This window comes from Sander lucioperca, chromosome 21, assembly GCF_008315115.2.
Source record: "Sander lucioperca isolate FBNREF2018 chromosome 21, SLUC_FBN_1.2, whole genome shotgun sequence".
In the NCBI taxonomy this organism is placed as follows: domain Eukaryota; kingdom Metazoa; phylum Chordata; class Actinopteri; order Perciformes; family Percidae; genus Sander; species Sander lucioperca.
In genome coordinates this window covers 23395458-23415292 of record NC_050193.1, presented here as the reverse complement: position 1 = coordinate 23415292, position 19835 = coordinate 23395458, and the positions used below count along the sequence as shown (strand labels likewise).

Sequence of the window (19835 nt, the reverse complement as noted above, 5' to 3'; positions counted from 1 at the left end):
TTTACTCCTCGACGCAGCGGGCCAGGGTTCGACTCCGACCTGCGGCCCTTTGCTGCATGTCATTCCCCCCTCTCTCTCCCATTTCATTTCTTCAGCTGTACTGTCATTAAATGCCTAAAAATGCCCAAAACATAATCTTAAAAAAAAATTAGTTCTGTGAGATTTTTTTGCTCCCTTGACCTATACAGTAACATATCACTCTTTCTGTGTTTCAGGACCTCCTGATTTACAAATGAACTACTGAATATAACACATGAAAGGTACCAAACTCACACAGTAATGTAAAATCTATTCCCCAGTCTAAAATATGTAATTTTACTTTTTCTATACAACTATCTGGGGATCCCCATAAATGATCTTGCGACCCTCCTGGGGGCCCGACCCCTAGGTTGAGAACCACAAGCTTAAATATCCCTGTTTATTAGATCATAGCTACTTTAAACACTACTTAGGAAGTTATTACAAGTATCTATGGTTGACCAGTAGTCCAGACACCCAATAGAGAGGATATATTGAGTGAAAGACGATTTCCAGGGAAGGCATTTTCACTGTTTTGAAGGAGAGCAGTCCATTACTTCAAGAGGAAATAACCACTAAGCTGCCAGTCAGCAAGGTCTATCATATCAAAATATAATCTAGAGATCTATAATAATTCAAAAATCACAACTAGAATTTTCCCACCCAGATGGTACCAATATGTCAAATTGTGGGGTTGGGCCCATGGACTATAACAGCTTGGGTTGTTAGGGAAAACGTTTCCAGAAATACTCTTAATATTTTTCTGTGAAAGTTAGATGAGAAGATTGATACCACACACTCAAACTTTACCTCTACGGAGGTAGGCTAACCAGTACTCGAGGTAACATCAATCGTTTTACTTTACAGGTCTTATCATCAAGTAGGCCTAACGTGTATATTTCCGACAGCACGTGAAGGCAGCATCAGGAAGTCAGTTTTATTCAAATTTCCGATTGTGTACCACGGATGTTTTGGATGATTAATCCTTCTTATATACAGTCTATAGCTTATCCGTCAATCGATCTCAGCACAGGACGTCCCAAAAATGCATCTGACGCAAGGAAAAGAATCGGGGTTTGGACACAAGGATCTCAAAGCATATACCAAAATTTGACCTGTGGATGGCAGTAATATGCTTATCAGCGTATACACTGTCGGAATCCAGAAGAATATGAGATTTTTGGGAAGTGTGGTGCCTCCGATATTAATAAAATCAACTGACTGCCGAGCCTTAAAGGAGTTTAACCACATATAAATCAGAAATTGTTGAGGTGGGTGGTTCAACCTGCTGATGTGGAGAAAGGAAAACAAAACCAAACGATGTGAGCTGTCGTCGTTTTGTCAACAAAAAAAATCCTCAATAGTTATAGTCAAGAAAACGAGCTGGTGATTAACGTTACCAGCTCAGTTAACGAGCGGATGTCCAATCTTGAGATAGTTTTGAACCGAAGACCGAAGACCACAGACCGAGAGGAGAAGCATGTCTGCTGCAAGGTACAGAGTTTAAATCTTTGAGCTGCTTTTGCACAGAAAGGAGAAAGAGCGTATTATAAGGAGACCGATATGTTAAAAGTCTGAAACCCCAATCCCAGGTAACAATTTTTGGTTCCCAGAACGTTCTGCGAACGTTCGTTTTTGGTTGCGGGAACGTTCCCCGAAGGTTAGTTTTTGGTTCCCATGGAAAGTTTTCCTGGCGTTTAGGGAACGTTAGTTTTTGGTTACATCGACCTTTCCCAGAACGTTCCTAAGGTTGTAACCTTTAGGGAACGTTCCCATAACGTTATTTTTTACATTCCCCTAACCTTTACGACTGTGGTAACAATTGTATTATTAGTTTAAACTGTCTGTGCATGAGCAGGAATTAATTATTATACATTGGCAGGAATGAAAGAACAGGCAACAGGCAAACTTGATGGGATTTAAAACTTTAATATAAAATTAACAAAATACAAAAAATATAAAAGGCCTAAAAAAATAATATAACAATCAGAAACTATACAAATAAGAAGAAAAAAAACAATGGAGTGGGATGTAGAGTGCAAATGTAGTGCAAATGTAGTGTGCAAAGATGCATATTGGAATGATAATGTAATGAATTATTATATATTAGCATATTAACAAATACAATTGCTTTAATAAAAAAATACAAGCTGCAAGATGGATGGAAAAAAATACAAAAAAAATAAATAAAAAATAGAGCTCCATGGTTTGGCTTATAGTCCTTCTCAGCTGGCCTAAAAAGAAAGCAACAAAAGTTTGATATGTCATACTAAGAATCAACACGTTGACAAAAGCAAGACTAATTGCCTTACTAACAACTCTGTTTTTTCACATCATATAGAAGCATTTTAATTTACCGTCTGTGTGGGGCAAACTTCAGCGCTTGCCCAATCAAGTCCTCCACGTCTGCTGCAGTCAGCGCGGGGAAGTTCTTCTGGGAGGCCGCTAGAGTAGAAGTCAAAATGAAGCAAAGTTACAAGTCAAATGAAAACCTCTTATCAGCCAAGCTAAGCATAATACTGATGTGAACAATAAAATAACACCTGTCTGTTATAACCCTGCATATAGTCAGGTCCTGGAAGGCCTTCTTCCCCGCAGGCTATACTCTTTCAGCATGTTATTAGTTGCCACTCGCCGTAGCATGCGTTGGACTGCAGTACCTGTGGTCAGACCTCCAAGCGTTGTCAGGAAAAGTTGCTGTAAAACATATAGAAATACAAATTATACATGTGGAACAAAGTGGAGAGCTTGTACAATTTCATTTTGTAGGAGAAGTCAGTTCTGTTATGATATTTGAATTTATGCAATTATATAGTGTTAATCTTAGGGCACTTAATTACCATTTTTATCCTCCTCTCCGGTTGACCAAGACTCCGGTCAAACTCCTCCAGCTCGGTGACTGTTGAGCAGGGCGACACCAACATGTCCTCGCCTGGAGTAGAGGGAGGGGACTGGGAGCTCCTTAACAGCATGAGCAGCTCATCCATCTTCTCATCCATCTTCTCCTCAAATACATCCATCCGCTGTGTCAGGCGGGCAATGGATGCCCTCATGGCTATGGAAAAATTAATGATGTTAGTTTTAGTTGTTATACATTATAAACTTGCATATGTGAACAACTTAAGTGAGTCTTCTTACCTCTCATTTCCGTCTCCATGGCTCCATGGTCTCCCTCTGTGTGATGACTCACCTCCCTTTGTGTGATGAGGTCTGTTGTTTACAACAACAAAAAAAGTTATGTTACTCTCAAGTTCCTTGTCATGAAATTGTATTTAATTGGAAATGGAAAATTCAAAGCCACTGTACCTTCAACTGGGTCCCAAGATGAAGTGACAGGCAGAGCTTGCGTTACAATAGACCCATCCAGCTCTGGGCGACCGGCTGGTTTCCTGTGTGGTGTTGACTCATCTAAAAAGAAAGTAGATATGAATATTGGTCGCGGACCGCTGTGGACTTGTGCCGGTTGCACGGACACGCAAGGATTTCCAGAAAAGAGGCTGCATGTGTCTACGACCATCGTGGCTGCGCAACCGGTACAAGTCGATTACAGACATTACATACACTAACACCGTGTAACGCCGATGACCTGCCGATGTTCATTCAACCCGCGCTTGACTCGTTCATAATGAATCAGCCGTCACTCAGTGAGTAGAGAATCCAGTCTGCAGTGTACTTCAGACACTTCACTGATAAACCAGAAATGGGATTTATGGTCAAAGATAGTTTTTGTATAATTAACTTCAGTCTCTGCCAGAGACGCCTGCTTTTAAAAGTAACGTAAAAGTAACGAGTAAAGTAAAAAGTTACTTTCCATAGGAGGTAACTAAGTAAAGTAACGGATTACTTTTTTAAGAAGTAACGAGTAACGAGAAAACACTACTTTTTAAAAGTAACTTCCCCAACACTGGGTATCGCACATCACTAGTATACGGAAGTCAGGACAGGACTTGAATCTATGAAGGTAAATATGGTGCAAAAAGGGAGAGCTTGTAGAATACAATGTGAGAACTTGCAGAACAAAAAATCTGAACTTGTATGTTAAAATTTGCACTTGTAAAAAATATTCACACACATGTGATCTGAATTTGAAGTCATACAAAGAAAAAAAACATGAGAGCTTGTAAAAAAAAATCTGAACTTGTAAGTTGAAATTTGCACTTGTAGAAAATGTTCACACACCTGTATTCTGAATGTGAAGTTACAGAAAAAATATTCACAAATGTGTAGATTGATATTTACATGAACACAATGACAGCTGCAAACTTATAATGCAACATTTACTCGTATACTTTTTTTTTTAATCTGGTTCATTTTCCATCACAACCACAACTCAATGATTACAACCTCTCGAATCTGTCACTGCAACTTCACATATTTGCTCTCTCGCATCACAAAGTGGCGAATCTGCGCGCCTCGACTTTCACAACACTCTTGACGATACATTTGGTGCAAAACTAATTTGTACCTGTGGACTTAGGCTGTGGAGCTCTGAGCTAACAGAACGGGAAAAGCCTTCTTATATACAGTCTATGGGAAAAGCAGGGTTTCTATCGCCAGATGAGGGACAACTCTGTCCGGCTTATTTATGTAGCATGGAAACTTGGTGGAATAGCATGCTAGCGTTAGCTAACTAGCAGCCAGCCCGCTTCTAAATAAATACCTTTTAATTGTCTAAACATTTTTAACAGTCAAACTAAAACACTGGCGGTGAGCTCCACGGCCTGCAGCCGCAGACGGACCGTCATCAGTGGGTAACAGGTGCCAAGTTTCGCATCCCTGCCGAGAATTGCATCCACTAGGGAAAATGATGATTTTATAAGGCAAAGTACTGTTTAAAAACTAGGCAATAGTAAATCTCTTTGTCATGTTCATCAATAATGATTAGGATTTTAGAAGGTTTAGAGACATCAATGTTTTATCAGACTCTGTAGTAGCATTTCCTTGCTACCTAGATGCAATTTTCGGCAGCAATGAATTCTGCAGAAATTATTGTTTCTGCCCAAGCGGGTGCAATTCTTAGCAGGGATGCACAACATCAGCAAAGCAAGCTCTGGTCATGGCCGGGGGATGGGCCGCTGCTACCGGATGTGGGGCTCTCCGTGTCCCGCTGGAGCTCCGACTGCAGGTCGAGGTTGGCAGCGAAGCTTTCTGGCAAAAGCAATGTTGCTACGCTGGTCGATCCCCACTGATGACGGTCCGTCTGCGGCTGCAGGCCGTGGAGCTCACCGCCAGTGTTTTAGTTTGACTGTTAAAAAGTGTTTAGATAATTAAAAGGTATTTATTTAGAAGCGGGCTGGCTGTTAGTTAGCTAGCTAACGCTAGCATGCTATTCCACCAAGTTTCCATGCTACATAAATAAGCCAGACAGAGTTGTCCCTCATCTGGTGATAGAAACCCTGATTTTCCCATAGACTGTATATAAGAAGGCTTTTCCCGTTCTGTTAGCTCAGAGCTCCACAGCCTAAGTCCACAGGTACAAATTAGTTTTGCACCAAATGTATCGTCAAGAGTGTTGTGAAAGTCGAGGTGCGCAGATTCGCCACTTTGTGATGCGAGAGAGCACATATGTGAAGTTGCAGTGACAGATTCGAGAGGTTGTAATCATTGAGTTGTGGTTGTGATGGAAAATGAACCAGAGTAAAAAAAAAAGTATACGAGTAAATGTTGCATTATAAGTTTGCAGCTGTCATTGTGTTCATGTAAATATCAATCTACACATTTGTGAATATTTTTTCTGTAACTTCACATTCAGAATACAGGTGTGTGAACATTTTCTACAAGTGCAAATTTCAACTTACAAGTTCAGATTTTTTTACAAACTCATGTTTTTTTTCTTTGTATGACTTCAAATTCAGATCACGTGTGTGAATATTTTTTACAAGTGCAAATTTTATTTTTACAAGTGCAAATTCAATTTTTACAAGTGCAAATTTTAACATACAAGTTCAGATTTTTTGTTCTGCAACATCTCACATTGTATTCTACAAGCTCTCCCTTTTTGCACCATATTTACCTTCATATGAATCGGTCACCTGAGAGCAGAGGCACTGTCTTCCCCCTACTGGCGTGGGGGTGTAACGGTTGGATTTGTACACTGAACTGAGCCACTTGTTAGAAGTGAAATGTGAGATGAAAGAAGTGAATTTTCTTAGTTGTGAAAATCGTTCTATTGATAGATTCTTGTTTTAAAGTTTTTTCACCTAATACTGTTAAAAACAAAACAAAATCGAGCACAAATTATTGTTTTTAACAAAATTGTTATCAGCCTAAAAATAAATATATTCTCTTGCTATGTTGTTTAACTTACTTAGATTTTATAAGACCAATCATTTTTGAGTGAATCTAAATCAAGTGACTGCAAACCAAATCAAAACCTGCAAATGTTGTGTGGAGGTACAGTGCAACCACGGGAGAACGTTCCCGTTGGTTGGTTCCCTTAACGTTTAGGGAACGTTATAACCATGAGGGAACGTTCCCTAAACGTTAGTTTTTGGTCTGGTTCGAACTAACCTTTAGGGAACCAGAAACTAACGTTCCCTAAACGTTCTGTGTTAGTGGGGATACATTGAATGTTCTATGAATACGTTAAATAAATCTGACATTTGAGGGTTTTTTTTAACCTTCAGTCAGATACAGCTTGTCAGGATGAACTTTTATGAACTACTGTCACAGAACAAACCTAGGGTTTTGCAGTGTCCACCACAACTGCCCAGTTTATATTTGTTTTGAAATCTCACAAACTGGATGATGTTGTGTTACAGAAAGGAACTCCAGGAGGCCTTGTGCTGCTACACCGAAGATACCCTCATCTACATCGACACAGTGAGAAAATTCTGTGAGAGGAACCCCAAATGGATGCTTGGGAGGGAGACAGAGTTGGACATGATGAGGGACATCAAAGACAGGGCTGACAACAAAGGTGAGGGCTTTTGGGAATATATGAAGAGCAAGGTGACTCAGGTGACTGCAGACAGCAGGCGTGCAGAGCTGGAGACGGAGCTGGCTGCTGTGCTTAAGGACACTCTGAGAGGCCTGGAGAAGCTCAACTGCTTCCTGGATGCTGTGGAGAATCTTGCAGTCACCTCACTTCATGTGTTCATGGAGGAGAACCAGGTGTTACATCTGCCAGAAGGGATCAGTCCTGAACATGTTCAGGTTGTCATCTCTGCTGCACGGAGAATCTGCCCTCATCTCCTCGAGTTTAAAAGTGATGCAAGTGTTTTCTTCCTTCCTAAACTTCAGAATGTGGAAGTGCTGGCATATCAGCTTAACAGTTACATAAAAACCACCCAGGAAATCTGTGAGAAGTTAGAGAAAAGGTAAACTGTCATTTATTCAAAATTATATGCACATTTTGCAAAATAAAGATCTGTTTTATTAACTAACTTCTTTTCACAGCTCCTTAAGTGACTTTTGCCTGGAGATGAACGATGAATCTCTGGTGGACCTCGATGTGGATTTGTCTGAAGATGACATACAAAGGATGCTTCATCACATTAATCAGCTCGATGAAATCAGGTATGATTTAGCCACCTATGTATTCTGGCTCCAAATGTCATGTCAACACAGATGTGCAAGATGTTATGAGTAGCAGTAATGTAAATGTAGACATACAGTCCAAAATGATAAGTCTTTTTTTTTTTTTTTATTGCATGGATCGGCACATGTTATTCCCCAGAGGAGAAATCTTTGATTTTGGTGATTCTCTAGCTTGTCCTCTAGGACCACCAAGAGGTCAAACATATCATTTGTCCAGTTATTGTAATACTGCTATTTGTCCTGCAAAACTAAAAACATTCCCATCAACCTCAGATTTACTGTATTTGTAGTGCTAATTAGCAAACACTGACACTACCACACACAACAACACTAGCATGCTAACACTTTAAACTAAGATGGTAAACATGGTAAACATTTTAACTGTCTGCCATCAGCATGTTAGCATGCAAATGTTAGCATTTGGCTCAACAAAGCCCAGCACAGCCTCACAGAGCTGCTTTATTTACCAGGCATGACAACACTGGCTGGTATTCTTTTCACCTTCTGAGTCTGAGTCTGTGTGTGTGTGTCATCACGGCAGAATATGGTCCGGGGAGACACGAAATAACAAAGTAAAACAAGAAAAACTCGAAGTTGATGAGAAGCTCGAGACAAGCAGCAGGACTGTGGACTAACTTGTTTGGAAACAAGAGGCAAAATTATTGTAATTCACAACTCGTGATTTTTATAATGAACTCCATAAACTCAGAAATGAATGGATTCTTTGATTGTAAATTATGGTTCTTGTCTATCAGCAGTTAATACCCCAGTCTACTTTGTAGTTTATTTTATGAAATGTTGTAGTCACTTTTCCTTATTTCAGTTTTATGTAGATTGTATTGCTTCTTGTAGCCTTCCAATGTGTGTTCCAAAAAACAGATCCCAAATCCAGTATTTTCCTACTGAATTTTAAAGTAACATACTGATGTGTCATCTTATTTAGTCTTTCCTATTTTCCTCTTCATCAGGATGAACCAGAGCTTCCGTACAGTGTTCTTGTATCAGGACGAACCGTGTTCTGGCTTCATCGATATGTTCAGCGAGCGACAGCCCCGGATGCTGCAGTTCCTAAAAGCCCTGGAGGAGAATGCTGTTCAGCTAGACAGGATGAATACGGGGGCAAAGATCTCCAGTGTGGCCGGCAGCTCAGTGGGGGCAGTTGGAGGTGTGCTTTCCATCATTGGTTTGGCATTAATTCCTGTAACAGCTGGAGCGTCTTTAGTGCTGACAATGACTGGGGTAGGGCTGGGAATTACCAGCGGAGTCAACAGTGCTGTCACCACTGTCACAGAGATTGGAGTAAACCGTACACAACAGAAGAAAGCCAGTGAAGTCTTCCAGAGCTTCATGGAGGATGTGCAGGATCTGCAGGATTGTCTGAAGGTAGAGATCAAAGAGGAAACAAGCCCGATAGATGTGGTTGTGGGAGTTGGCAAGGTGCTTGGTAAAGCTGGTACTATTGGAAAAGGCATTGATTTGCTTGTTGATGCTGCAAGTGCTGGCAAAGTGGCAGCCAGGGCCGGGCTCATCGGGCTCAATGCTCTTTTCCTCGGCATGGATATCTTCTTCATCTGTAAGGACAGCATCAGTCTGGCCAAAGGCAGCAAAACTGAAGTCTCTCAGTTCATCAGAGCCAGAACTGCACTTTGGAGTTCAGAGTTGGACTCATGGCAGAAGATCCATGACTTCCTGTGTGAAGGTCAGCTGACATCAGAGGAAAACAAAGCTATCCTGGAGACCCCATTTTATCCAGAGAAGGAGATGAAGAAAGAAAAAACAGAAACAGTTAGCCTACTTCATTCATAGTGTATTCAATGTGCCTTTATGCTAACTGATTCATGTCAATAAAACATGTATTAAGATTCAATAACTGTAAATCATTGATCAGCATCAAACATAATTTAAGTCTATACATAATGCATTATATGTATCATTCAGTAATGCATCGTATTAAGAATAATTGTAAGTGAATGATAAAATTACTACTTAACACTAGAAATGCCATTTCCAATTATTCAATCAGTGTGATTTACTATAATCAGTGTCTTATAAATAAGAGCAGCGCACAATACTCTTTTTTTTTGAAAACGCTATGATAAATTTAAAAAGAAATAAATATGTCAAAAAAAGAAAAAGCCCAAATCCATAATGCTGATTTATGTACATGTGCACTGGGTCACACTTGTGTGAGTTGCTTATTAAACCACCGTTGGCCTCCCAACTATTGTTGTTGTGACAAGAATTAAGCTTATAGGTGCACGTTTAAACTAAGGGGAAGCAAGAAAAACATTCCTCCATCAGCAGATGAAAGTGAAAACATCCTTGTGTCTCTGCTCATGACATTATTCTGCTCAGTGGAGCTGGAACATTCAAGTGAAGTAACAACATAGTACATTAATAGTATTTGTAATGTAAAGCATGCAAATGAGTTTTGAGACTATGTGCTTTTTGGCATCCTAAAGTTATATTACAGACTCCAGAGGAGTTTTTAGACCATGGGAAAAACACTGTTATACTTCAATCTTACTGTTGGTGGCAGTGTGTACCCAGCTGTAGCTATTATTTCAGATATAGGATTCATGAAGAAGCCAACATGTACAGTCCAGCTACCCGTGACCTATTCTACTCTGGTCGTGAACATTTCTTTCGTAGTTCTGTGTGATTCAGAAATAACAAGGAGCAGATCACAGACCATCTCTGAAGGTATAAAAACTACAACTTTCCAGTCGATTTCACAACTCCAGAGCTTTGAAATTAGAGATAGTGACGTACTCCTCGTCACTTATCCAAAGTCAGGTGAGTGAGACAAAGTTTTCTGGATCACATTATTTGTATTAAAGGTTTTGTCCATAGCTGGGAACAGATTTACTGATCATACATATTCTCATAATTTAACAGAGTTAAGAGTTTGGCATTGATTAGAGAATGGTATGTATTGGTTGGCTGGCTAAGTTTTTTTTTTTTTTAACAGATTATCTACGTGATGCGTAACCCAAAGGACAACATCATCTCCTATTACCACTTCAGTAATGCCTGCGATGAACTGGAGACTCCCAAGAACTTTGAGGACTTCCTTCAGAAGTATCTGATAGGCAACGGTACCTCCAGAGAGTCCAGTGTGTACACCGTGCTCACGGCAGATCATATTTCCCTGCACTACACCTTGAAAACAGAGCACAGTTGTTTCCCCTCTACTCCTCTGGATGGAAACAAACTGTTGTTGGTTTTGTAGTTCTATTCTACGTGAATTCGCGAGATCTTGTGGGTCCTCGTGACTACAGTTATCAGTTATGGCCGCAGCCGTGCCGCAACAAATCCGGACCTAGTGGGTATTGACTGACGGCGGAGCACGCAGCCGACACGCAGTGGAGCCGGTCTGCAGACGTTCCAGAAGTTACAGGTGCATAGCATTGGCTACAGCGACACAGGATTTTAAACCTGTTAAAGTGCCCATATTGTGAAAAAATCACTTTTTTTGGGATTTGGGGTGTTATGTTGTGTCTCTGGTGCTTCCACACACATATAAACTTTGAAAAAAATCCATCCATGCTGTTTAGAGTGAGATACGGTTTCTGAATGTGTCCTGCCTTCAGTCTCTGGGTGAGCTGTTCAAAATCGGCACGGCTTGTGACGTCACAAGCCGAAACGAGCAGGCTAACCGCAACCATTAGCTCGTAGCGTTAGCGTTAGCATGCTAACGCTAATGCTAACGCTAGCATGCCACCTCGTTCTCAATAGCAAAGCACTGCTACAACACACACAAGTTCACCATAATCTACAAAAGGACTACTTACATGTGCGCCCTCATTTAGAAGTCTCCCAGCTAATCCTGCCTTGTAACTGACTGAAGTTGTAGAAACAGCCTTTCTTTTACTGTCTATGGAGCTAGCTAGCTGACATGATCTACATCTGAGCTACTGCACATGTGCAGTGCAATCAAAGATAGTACAGAAGAAGAAGAAGAAAAGAGGTCTCACTCTGTAGCTAAAACAGAGACCAGGTGAAAAGAGGATATGCAGCAGTGAGAGAGAGCACTGCAGTACAACAAAAATATGGTGTTTTTTGAAAATTAAACCATGTAAACCTATTCTGGTACAACCTTAAAATACAATTATGAACCTGAAAATGAGCATAATATGGCTGCTTTAAAGCCTTTTAATTGTGTAATTGTTTGTGTAATTGTTTGTCCTCTGTCACCAACAGACAAGTTCAAAAACTCTCACTTGAAGTACCAAAAATCGCTAAAATCGCCCATGGTTGGTAGTCCCCAGAGAAGAAGGCAAGGCACTGTATCCGTGTCACATTCTCATTAGGGGCTGAGCCCCCCTAAAGATCTGATCCTCAAATCGCCCATGCCGCCCACCGAGGCTGCATGAGTAAAGTAGCCTACAGACATGGGTGTGGTGGTTCAGCCTGCTGATGTGGAGAAAGGAAAACGAAACCAAACAGTGAGCTGTCGATGTTTTGGCAACAAAATTCTTCAACAGTCTCAGTAAGTGATTTTAGCAGATTCAGTCAACGCATGAGTTGCGACCCAGTAAGCACACATACGTCGCGGCGACGTATTGGCGATGTAATCAAAATACATCGGGGATACGTAGTATTTTGGTAGTTTGCTCACTGGCACGACGTCGCTGCGCTACGTTTTAGCGACATATAGCCGCTCTCTCCGCGACGTATACATATATACATCGTTCTAACGTATGCCATACGTCGTAGAGATGTAGGCTTATATACGTCGTTCTAACGTATGCAATACATCGTAGAGATGTAGGCTTATATACGTCGTTCTAACGTATGCAATACATCGTAGAGATGTAGGCTTATATACGTCGTTCTAACGTATGCAATACATCGTAGAGATGCAGGCTTATATACGTCGTTCTAACATCTGCTATACATCTTACATATGTGGTCATCTTCCTGTTATACATAGTACAGATGTCAGGCTCTACATCCACCAGATATCATTTATACCGTCTGCAGATGTCAGGCGCTATATACCGTATATGTTATCCTAACATACCTTTACTCTTTAAATGTTGATAAAATAAATTACAAATTACTTACCTTAGTACACCGAGAAGATTTTAGATAGGGGGCCTAATTAACATTTTAGTGCTATAACTACTACTACTTTATAATAAACTATAGCTACAGTCCAATAATACCAGTCTAATCTGTAGAAATCATAGTCTAGAAGATGACAAACAATTATTAACCTAATTACTTGAGAACATCTTAAATCACTCTGTAGGATCGCTGGTATAAACAAGACCAGTAAACTTCTCACTTTTTGCTGAACAAACATTTATTTTGAACTATATAATTAATCAATAAACATAAAAAAAACATTAACAAATATTAAAACATTAAACATTAAAATAAAGAATCATCTTGGCCGGCGGTGGTGGCGATTAGGTGCCAGCCGGAGAAACTCTTTGGCCTTCTCGGCCTCCACTTCCGTCGGCTCCTGGAGGACCGGGTTCCTCATTACTGCTGCTGTAATAAAATCGTTGGATTCGAATTATTATCATACCATTTATTTTGTTTTATCTAGTCTTCTCAGTTTTCTATAGAGGTAAATATAGTATAGAATGGTTTCTGCACAGCAAGTGAATAAGAGACTGGTTTAATTTAGTGGAATATATATATTTAAAAAATTTAATAATTCTGGATTCGCTTCTAGTGAACGTTAAAAATGTTAAAAACGTAACGTTTTAACCAAGGACCCTTTCAGTGTTCGGGCTGGTAAGTTGATATACCCCGAAACAAATTATCCGCTGAAATATAGACGTTTCTTTTGCCATGCAAAGTCTATGTGAAAAGTCTTTCTGGGCCATGGGGTGCAGTACCACCGTTATCCGCTAAGCCCATGGTGGCTTTTAGACTCGGCGCTCTTCCTGGAGGCTTGGCCAGACCCACATCAAGATGTTGGGTCTGGGAACTCTCCATTGACGGGGCTCAATCCGAGGGGCGGGATAAACGGTTGTCTTTCAAACTCCCTCTGCATGCAATAGGATAGCGCTACAACCAGGCTGATCCTGCAAGAGATCATAAAGTAGTATTCACTCAGTTAAATTGCAGAAATCTACCACAAACATTCATAAAAAACAACTGTTCAAATATATATATATATATATATATATATATATATATATATACACACACCCACAAAAACGTCTCCGGTAAGTAAAAACCTTAACCATCATTTAATGGCCTATCAAAAGACTACAACATTTTTTGTGAAATCAGAGATCTTTCTTACTGTGCATTAGCTTTGCGTTCCCCCATGTCCACACCAAGGCCCAGTATTGACAGCTAGAAACTTTGTATTATGAAATAAGACATCCAAGGGATGCATATAATTCTCCCAGTCTCTGCGTGAAGTAATGTAAACAAAAAATAAGTATACGCAAATTACACACCTCTCCAAGTATGATGAGAATGTCATTTTTCTCCCTGAACAGGATCGGCAACAGCAGGATTGCAGCTCTGAAATCAATCCCTGAAAAATAAGTAAAAAAATAAAAGAAAGTGTATTAGGTGAATGTACAGTGTATTTTGGTTGGTTAGGCCTTATCTTGTCTGAAGACAAATAGAAAAGAAATTAAGCTTAAATGGCTCCACAACACTAGGGGTGACCACGGCTGATCAGTGAGTCACTTACCAGGGACATCTTCGGTGAGGGCAGCCTCTCTTTCCTCCAAAGCCAGATCTGCAAGGGGAGATTTCCTTTGAGTCAGTCTAAGCACTGTGGGTACTAGGATCTTAAAGCCATCTTAAAATCTTCGGCAGATATTCATTCTGCAACACAGCACAAACAACAAACAGGAAACATGTCACAACATTATCATAGGATTTTAAAATTAAATTTCAAAGAGAGCCTTTAGTAATTTAATATGAACTCCAACACAAATATAGGGAAATAAAACATGTAGACAAACCCTGCATGGACTCTTACAATAAAACAATAGTCTTAAAATGTATGGCAAATTAACCATACTGTAACAATACTGTTACAGTAAAAGTCCTGCAGTGTAAATGTTACTTAAGCAAAAGTCTGTAAGTATTATCAGGATAATGTAGTTAAACATTAAAACATGTTAGAAAGTGTAAAGGATCCAACCAGTTGTGTGTTTAATGGACTAATCATCTCAGTTTACTTTAGAATCAAACATCAGATTTTATAAACTACATGTGTCCTGTGAGCAGTAATCTTAATGTGTAAAGTAACTAGTAACTAAAGCTGTAACAGATGAATGTAGTGGAGTAACTAAAGTAACTAGTAACTAAAGCTGTAACAGATGAATGTAGTGGAGTAACTAAAGTAACTAGTAACTAAAGCTGTAACAGATAAATGTAGTGGAGTAGAAAGTGGAATGAAAAGAAAAGACTCAAGTAAAGTACAAGTACCTCAACATTTAGACTGAAGTACAGTACTGGAGTAAATGTACTTAGTTACATTCTACCCCTGTGTTCGGACTACAAAGACTGTGCAAGATTATGCATTACAGTGTGTACACCCTAATGCATAATGTTACACTACATAAACTACCGGAGCCAGGTGAATTCAGATCCAGATAAAAACTTCTTCAGTAGTAACCTTTACATTTTATATTATTTATATGTCTATGAGATTATAGAGTTATTTTCCATGGTTCTACTTGGGCCTAATGTTATAACAATCACATAACATTACTGTTACCGGTACCTTGATTCCACTGTAGCCATCTCTGAATGTACCGGGACAGGCTCAACAGTTAGTGTCACGGTTTCTTTTCACTGCTGTACAAATCGGTTGAATTTGGCTTGCTTCTCACCTGATTCACATACTACAGATCATAATGTTTCCAATGATGCCCACTATGTCCATATCTACTGTGGAAATATGGAGGAAATCCAGCTCAAAAATAGACATCTTGACATATTTTGACAATTAGATTGCAACATTTGCTGACTTTGCACTGCCCCCTAGCGGCCAAATATCCTTGTCCGTTGAATTTCTCACCTGATTCACATACTACAGATCATAAGGTTTCCAATGATGCCCCATATGTCCATATCTGTGGAATTATGGAAACGGAGAAGGGTTGGGCACAACCAAGTCTCACCCAGAGTTGGGGGGGGTTTGTGTGAAAAAATGTTTTATTTGCTTGCCAATTACATTGAATCAAGAAAGCCAACCACTTATAATGTTTTATAAAAGTTAATATTTTACATTGATCATTATGATAACATTTTTTCTGGTTTAAACTGGCCACTTTTGATTATTGTTAAATGTGGACAACGCCCATCCCCCAAATGATACATTTGCGCATACTTGTGGACCAACTCAACTCTGACAGATTGGTGAGGGGAGTGATAGTGGTCATGTACTATTGATTTATTTATAATTTATTATTATTATTATTATTATTATTATTACTGTTGTGAAATTAGTGTTCTTAAACGAGTAATGTATGGTCTTTCAACAATTTCAAGTGAATAATATAGCAATTTACTGAAAATATTGTTAATGCTTGTGTCATGTGGTGCCCCCCCTCTGGTTGTGCCCCTTGGGCACTGGCCCAAGTGCCCTTATGGATAATCCGAGCATGGTAACGCAGATGCCATGCACAGGCTACGCACACTATTTTAATATGTCATCCCGGATAGTGATGCATATTTCAAGCAATAATGTCTGCGAAAAGTCACAGGTAAGCAAAAGACATTGATTAATCTGAGACTGTATTGTAGGCTGGTCACAGGCGTGGTAACATTTATTTTCTAGCTAGGCATTTTTGGTCGGAAATATTAACAAAAACTGTCTTCGGCACAAAACTACTTATTTAATGCATTTTTCTTAATTTGCTTATCAGCATTATACCATGGGTGTACATGAGCATTCGTTTATATTTTTAACCCAATATGTGGCAGTAACTTTCACTGTGAATATTTAGCTAATATTTTAACAATTATGTTATTAGCCTACAATGTTCATTTTTGGTAAGACGTGGTAAAATTAAGTGTTTGAACCTGTATAATAATATCAGGGTAAACTTTTGTGGAATACAATTAGTCCCGCACACTGACCATTACGCAAGCAATAATTTATTTAGAAAAATACAACGTTGAAGGTCTGAGACCGAAACGTATTTTTCTAAATAAATTATTGCTTGCGTAATGGTCAGTGTGCGGGACTCTTCTCTAAGCCTTTGATCTGCCACTTTTGATCATATCCTACGCACCTGCCCGACAAAAGAGATGTGCAAAAAAGCTTTCTTACGTGGAATACAATTAAAAATAAATAACATACACCTTATATTTTATACTGACTTTAATCACAGGATAAAGTGACAGTGAGGCTTAGGTGGTGATTAATAGCAGGATGAAATGTTGGTGACATGTCCAAACAGTGCTTTTGCTAAAAGGACAACTAGCATAGCATTAAGGGGTTATTAAGAGTTAAAAGGGTCAGCAGTTTAGATGCATACACATTTCTTAAAGATCTTACCTCTATGCATTCTTGGTGTTAAACACATTAATCAGTAATGCATCTGTAATATAGAGTATTAGCCTGTTAGAATTTTGAACTGCTGTAGTCATGTAATCATATCCCTTTTTTTAAAATACATAACTGTAAAATAGGTGTTGACAGAACAAGATTGACCATAATTGTTAGATAATTGTCTTTATAATTTTTTTTTAAATAGTCATAATCTGACTTTGTCTTCATCTTGCAGATTCAAAGTCTTTGGAAGGGTAAGTCTACAAATTATGTTAATGATATGTATTTTTTTTTAAATACACTTCTAAAAAAATAAGGTAATATTAACAAATTTTCACAATTGCTAAACCACATTTTTTGCAACCTTACACCGCTTTCTCTGTTCACAAATTACATTCATTGAACTTATTGCAAAATCAAGCCTTTGCCTCTTTACTGTTCTGATCCAATGTATGATTGAAGTGTTACCTTAATTTCTTTGAGCGGTGTATAAATTGATGTTGGGGTCTGATTTTACTTAACATTTGCATATTTTTTCTAAATGTATTCATCAATTTTATAATATTTATTGTTAATCTAAACAGGAACTGTGCATAAACACAGGAAAATGAATGTTATGATGATTACATTACAGGGACGTTTCCAATGTATCACGGGGGAAGATGTTAGAGTGGCTGCATTGACAATGCAGTCACAAGGCCAAAAAATGACAACGCATACATGGTTGGAAAATACTATATGGGGAGGAATGTGTGCTCTGTTCAAAATAACTAACTCTTACAACCACAGAAGGAGGCTAAGGAAAATATATAATGAAGTTCTTGAGGTGAGACATTCTGCTCTGCCACTACATCTACATATTCCCACCTTTGTCAGTAGAAGTTACATTTGACGCAAGATGGCCTTCATCATAAAAACAAAAAATATTATAAGTTCTAAATTTAACTGTAAATGGATGTTATGCACAGAAGGCTCTTTAGTAAGCTCATTTGTTTCCGGTGCAGCCAGGTGTGTTATAGTCACAGTTATTGATTATGTAATGTAACAGGTCTACATGGACCCTGTTGGGTGTTGCACTTAGTAAATCAGCAGGTTATGTATAATGATTTATGCGTGTGTCCACATTTTTATTATTGTGAAAACAAGATATTCAGTGTTGGGGTCAACATGTAAGAAGCAGAATATAACAGAAGATGTTGTTACAACACAGCTAACACAAATAAATGAGCTGGCTCAAGAGCCTTCAGTGCATATGGTTCATTCCGGCCATAACAATGTATTTAACTGGTGTCACCTTTACAGACACAATGGTAATGGTGTTATGGTGTGGTGTTAGTCTAGAGTTATTGCATGTAATTGTTGAAATGTGGAAAATGCATGATTATGGTGGGTATGGATTGTGATTATGGCTGTGGTTATATTACTTCAAATACAAATTGTTGCCTCAGACGAGAAGAAACAAATGTGGTGTGTTTGAACTGTCCTTCCAAAGCCAAAGATGGTTATACATTCCAGTGACTTTGTAATTTAAGTAGTTGGGCCTTCACATGATATCTTTTTGTACATAGTAAACTATTTCTAACCTGTTAAACAATAATTCTGACATAGAGCTGGATGAGTCTGAGGATGTTGAACAAATACCACCTGAGACACAGTCACCTGATTTAGAGGTGGGGATCTTTAGTTGTGTTTTGTGAGATGTTGTAAACACTGCCTTCTGCCAATACATTTACTGATGTTCACAATTTAACAATATTCCTCCATAGACCTCACATCAACAAGATGTAGAGGAAGAGTGCCTACCAAAAGCTGTCATCACAGACATGGTACACGTCATCGTCACAGACGAAGAAGACAATGAACAACTAAATGCACAGTCACCTGATTTAGAGGTGGGTGTCGTTAGTTTGCGAGATGTAAACACTGCTTTCTGTTTTTGATTAACCATGTAGCTTCAAAATTTGATTCAACCTTTTCTTTACAGATATCTTGTCAGTGCCAAAGTTGTCAAAGTTACATATTGTTGTCTTGCTACTCATAAAGTGCCTGTTGACTGTTTTATAGTGTTGTTTGACGGCCTAATATTATGAATTAATTTGTATGAAATGTCCAGGAGGAGCCTATATATATGTATTGACAGCACTGAAATCACCGCTCCTCTTTCTTCTAAGATACTTAAACCTGCCTCCTAAACCCTACGTCACACAGTCCAGCGTTATGAATTATCTGTCCTCCTCCCCTTACTCCTCCATTTAACCTGAGACTTTCTAATGAGGAGACACAGCACTCAGAAATAGAAATGCATGGGGTTTAGTTAATAATGCCAATATGGCACAGTTATGCCCAAAAACGATGCCCAATAATTGCCCAAAATGTATAGGAATATGGCTGCCGAACGGAGGGACGTGCCTAAAATGAGTTTGATTTAACTACTGATGTTCCCTTTATCCACAGGGGGACGCCAGTGGACATCACTCTCTAGTTAGCTCTGCTTTAAGCATTTCAGGACCAAGGCCAGCTACCAGGGGTTATAAAGACTTTATAACCCCTAGTAGCTGCTTATGCATGCAAAGGAAACAAGCAGTTCAATTTAACAATGAAGACAACTAGTTCAACGTGTTTACCCTACTACTTTCTTTGATCCTGACAGTGCTAACACTGGGAAGTTAAGTTAATTACAGTTAATTCAAGTGTTGTGAAGTCGGAATTTAAGCATATACTACACTCCACAGTAAAGTTGACTAAAAACAGGTATAAAAATAATCTGTTGCTGATTTCTTGTAATCTC

At 39.0% G+C, this 19835-nt stretch overlaps 2 protein-coding genes and 2 long non-coding RNA genes across 7 annotated transcripts in view; 2 read left to right on the top strand and 2 right to left on the bottom strand.

Annotated features, from left to right (window-relative positions):
- The first annotated feature begins 1008 nt into the window (after positions 1 to 1008).
- On the top strand, positions 1009 to 9634 carry LOC116063708. Its single transcript, XM_031318627.2, has 4 exons — positions 1009 to 1092; positions 6780 to 7337; positions 7417 to 7536; positions 8526 to 9634. The coding sequence occupies exons 1-4, from the start codon at positions 1064 to 1066 to the stop codon at positions 9361 to 9363; spliced, it is 1545 nt and encodes a 514-aa protein (XP_031174487.1). The 5' UTR covers positions 1009 to 1063; the 3' UTR covers positions 9364 to 9634.
- On the bottom strand, positions 2166 to 3004 carry LOC116063714. The gene is made up of 3 exons (XR_004108343.2): positions 2859 to 3004; positions 2376 to 2463; positions 2166 to 2252 (listed from the first exon to the last, which is right to left on the bottom strand). It is a non-coding gene; the product is annotated as an uncharacterized LOC116063714 (long non-coding RNA).
- Positions 9635 to 11918: 2284 nt separating the features above from the next.
- LOC116063704 (apolipoprotein L3-like) overlaps positions 11919 to 19835 on the top strand; it is a 59573-nt gene continuing 51656 nt past the window's right edge. The window contains exon 1 of one of the 4 annotated variants that reach the window (XM_035996426.1): positions 11919 to 12049. The gene's annotated coding sequence lies outside the window, so the exon portion shown is untranslated. The remainder of the gene's footprint in view (positions 12050 to 19835) is intronic. The other 3 variants (XM_035996427.1, XM_035996424.1, XM_035996428.1) reach the window with 3 other exon arrangements.
- On the bottom strand, positions 13551 to 14382 carry LOC116063713. The gene is made up of 3 exons (XR_004108342.2): positions 14228 to 14382; positions 13986 to 14065; positions 13551 to 13601 (listed from the first exon to the last, which is right to left on the bottom strand). It is a non-coding gene; the product is annotated as an uncharacterized LOC116063713 (long non-coding RNA).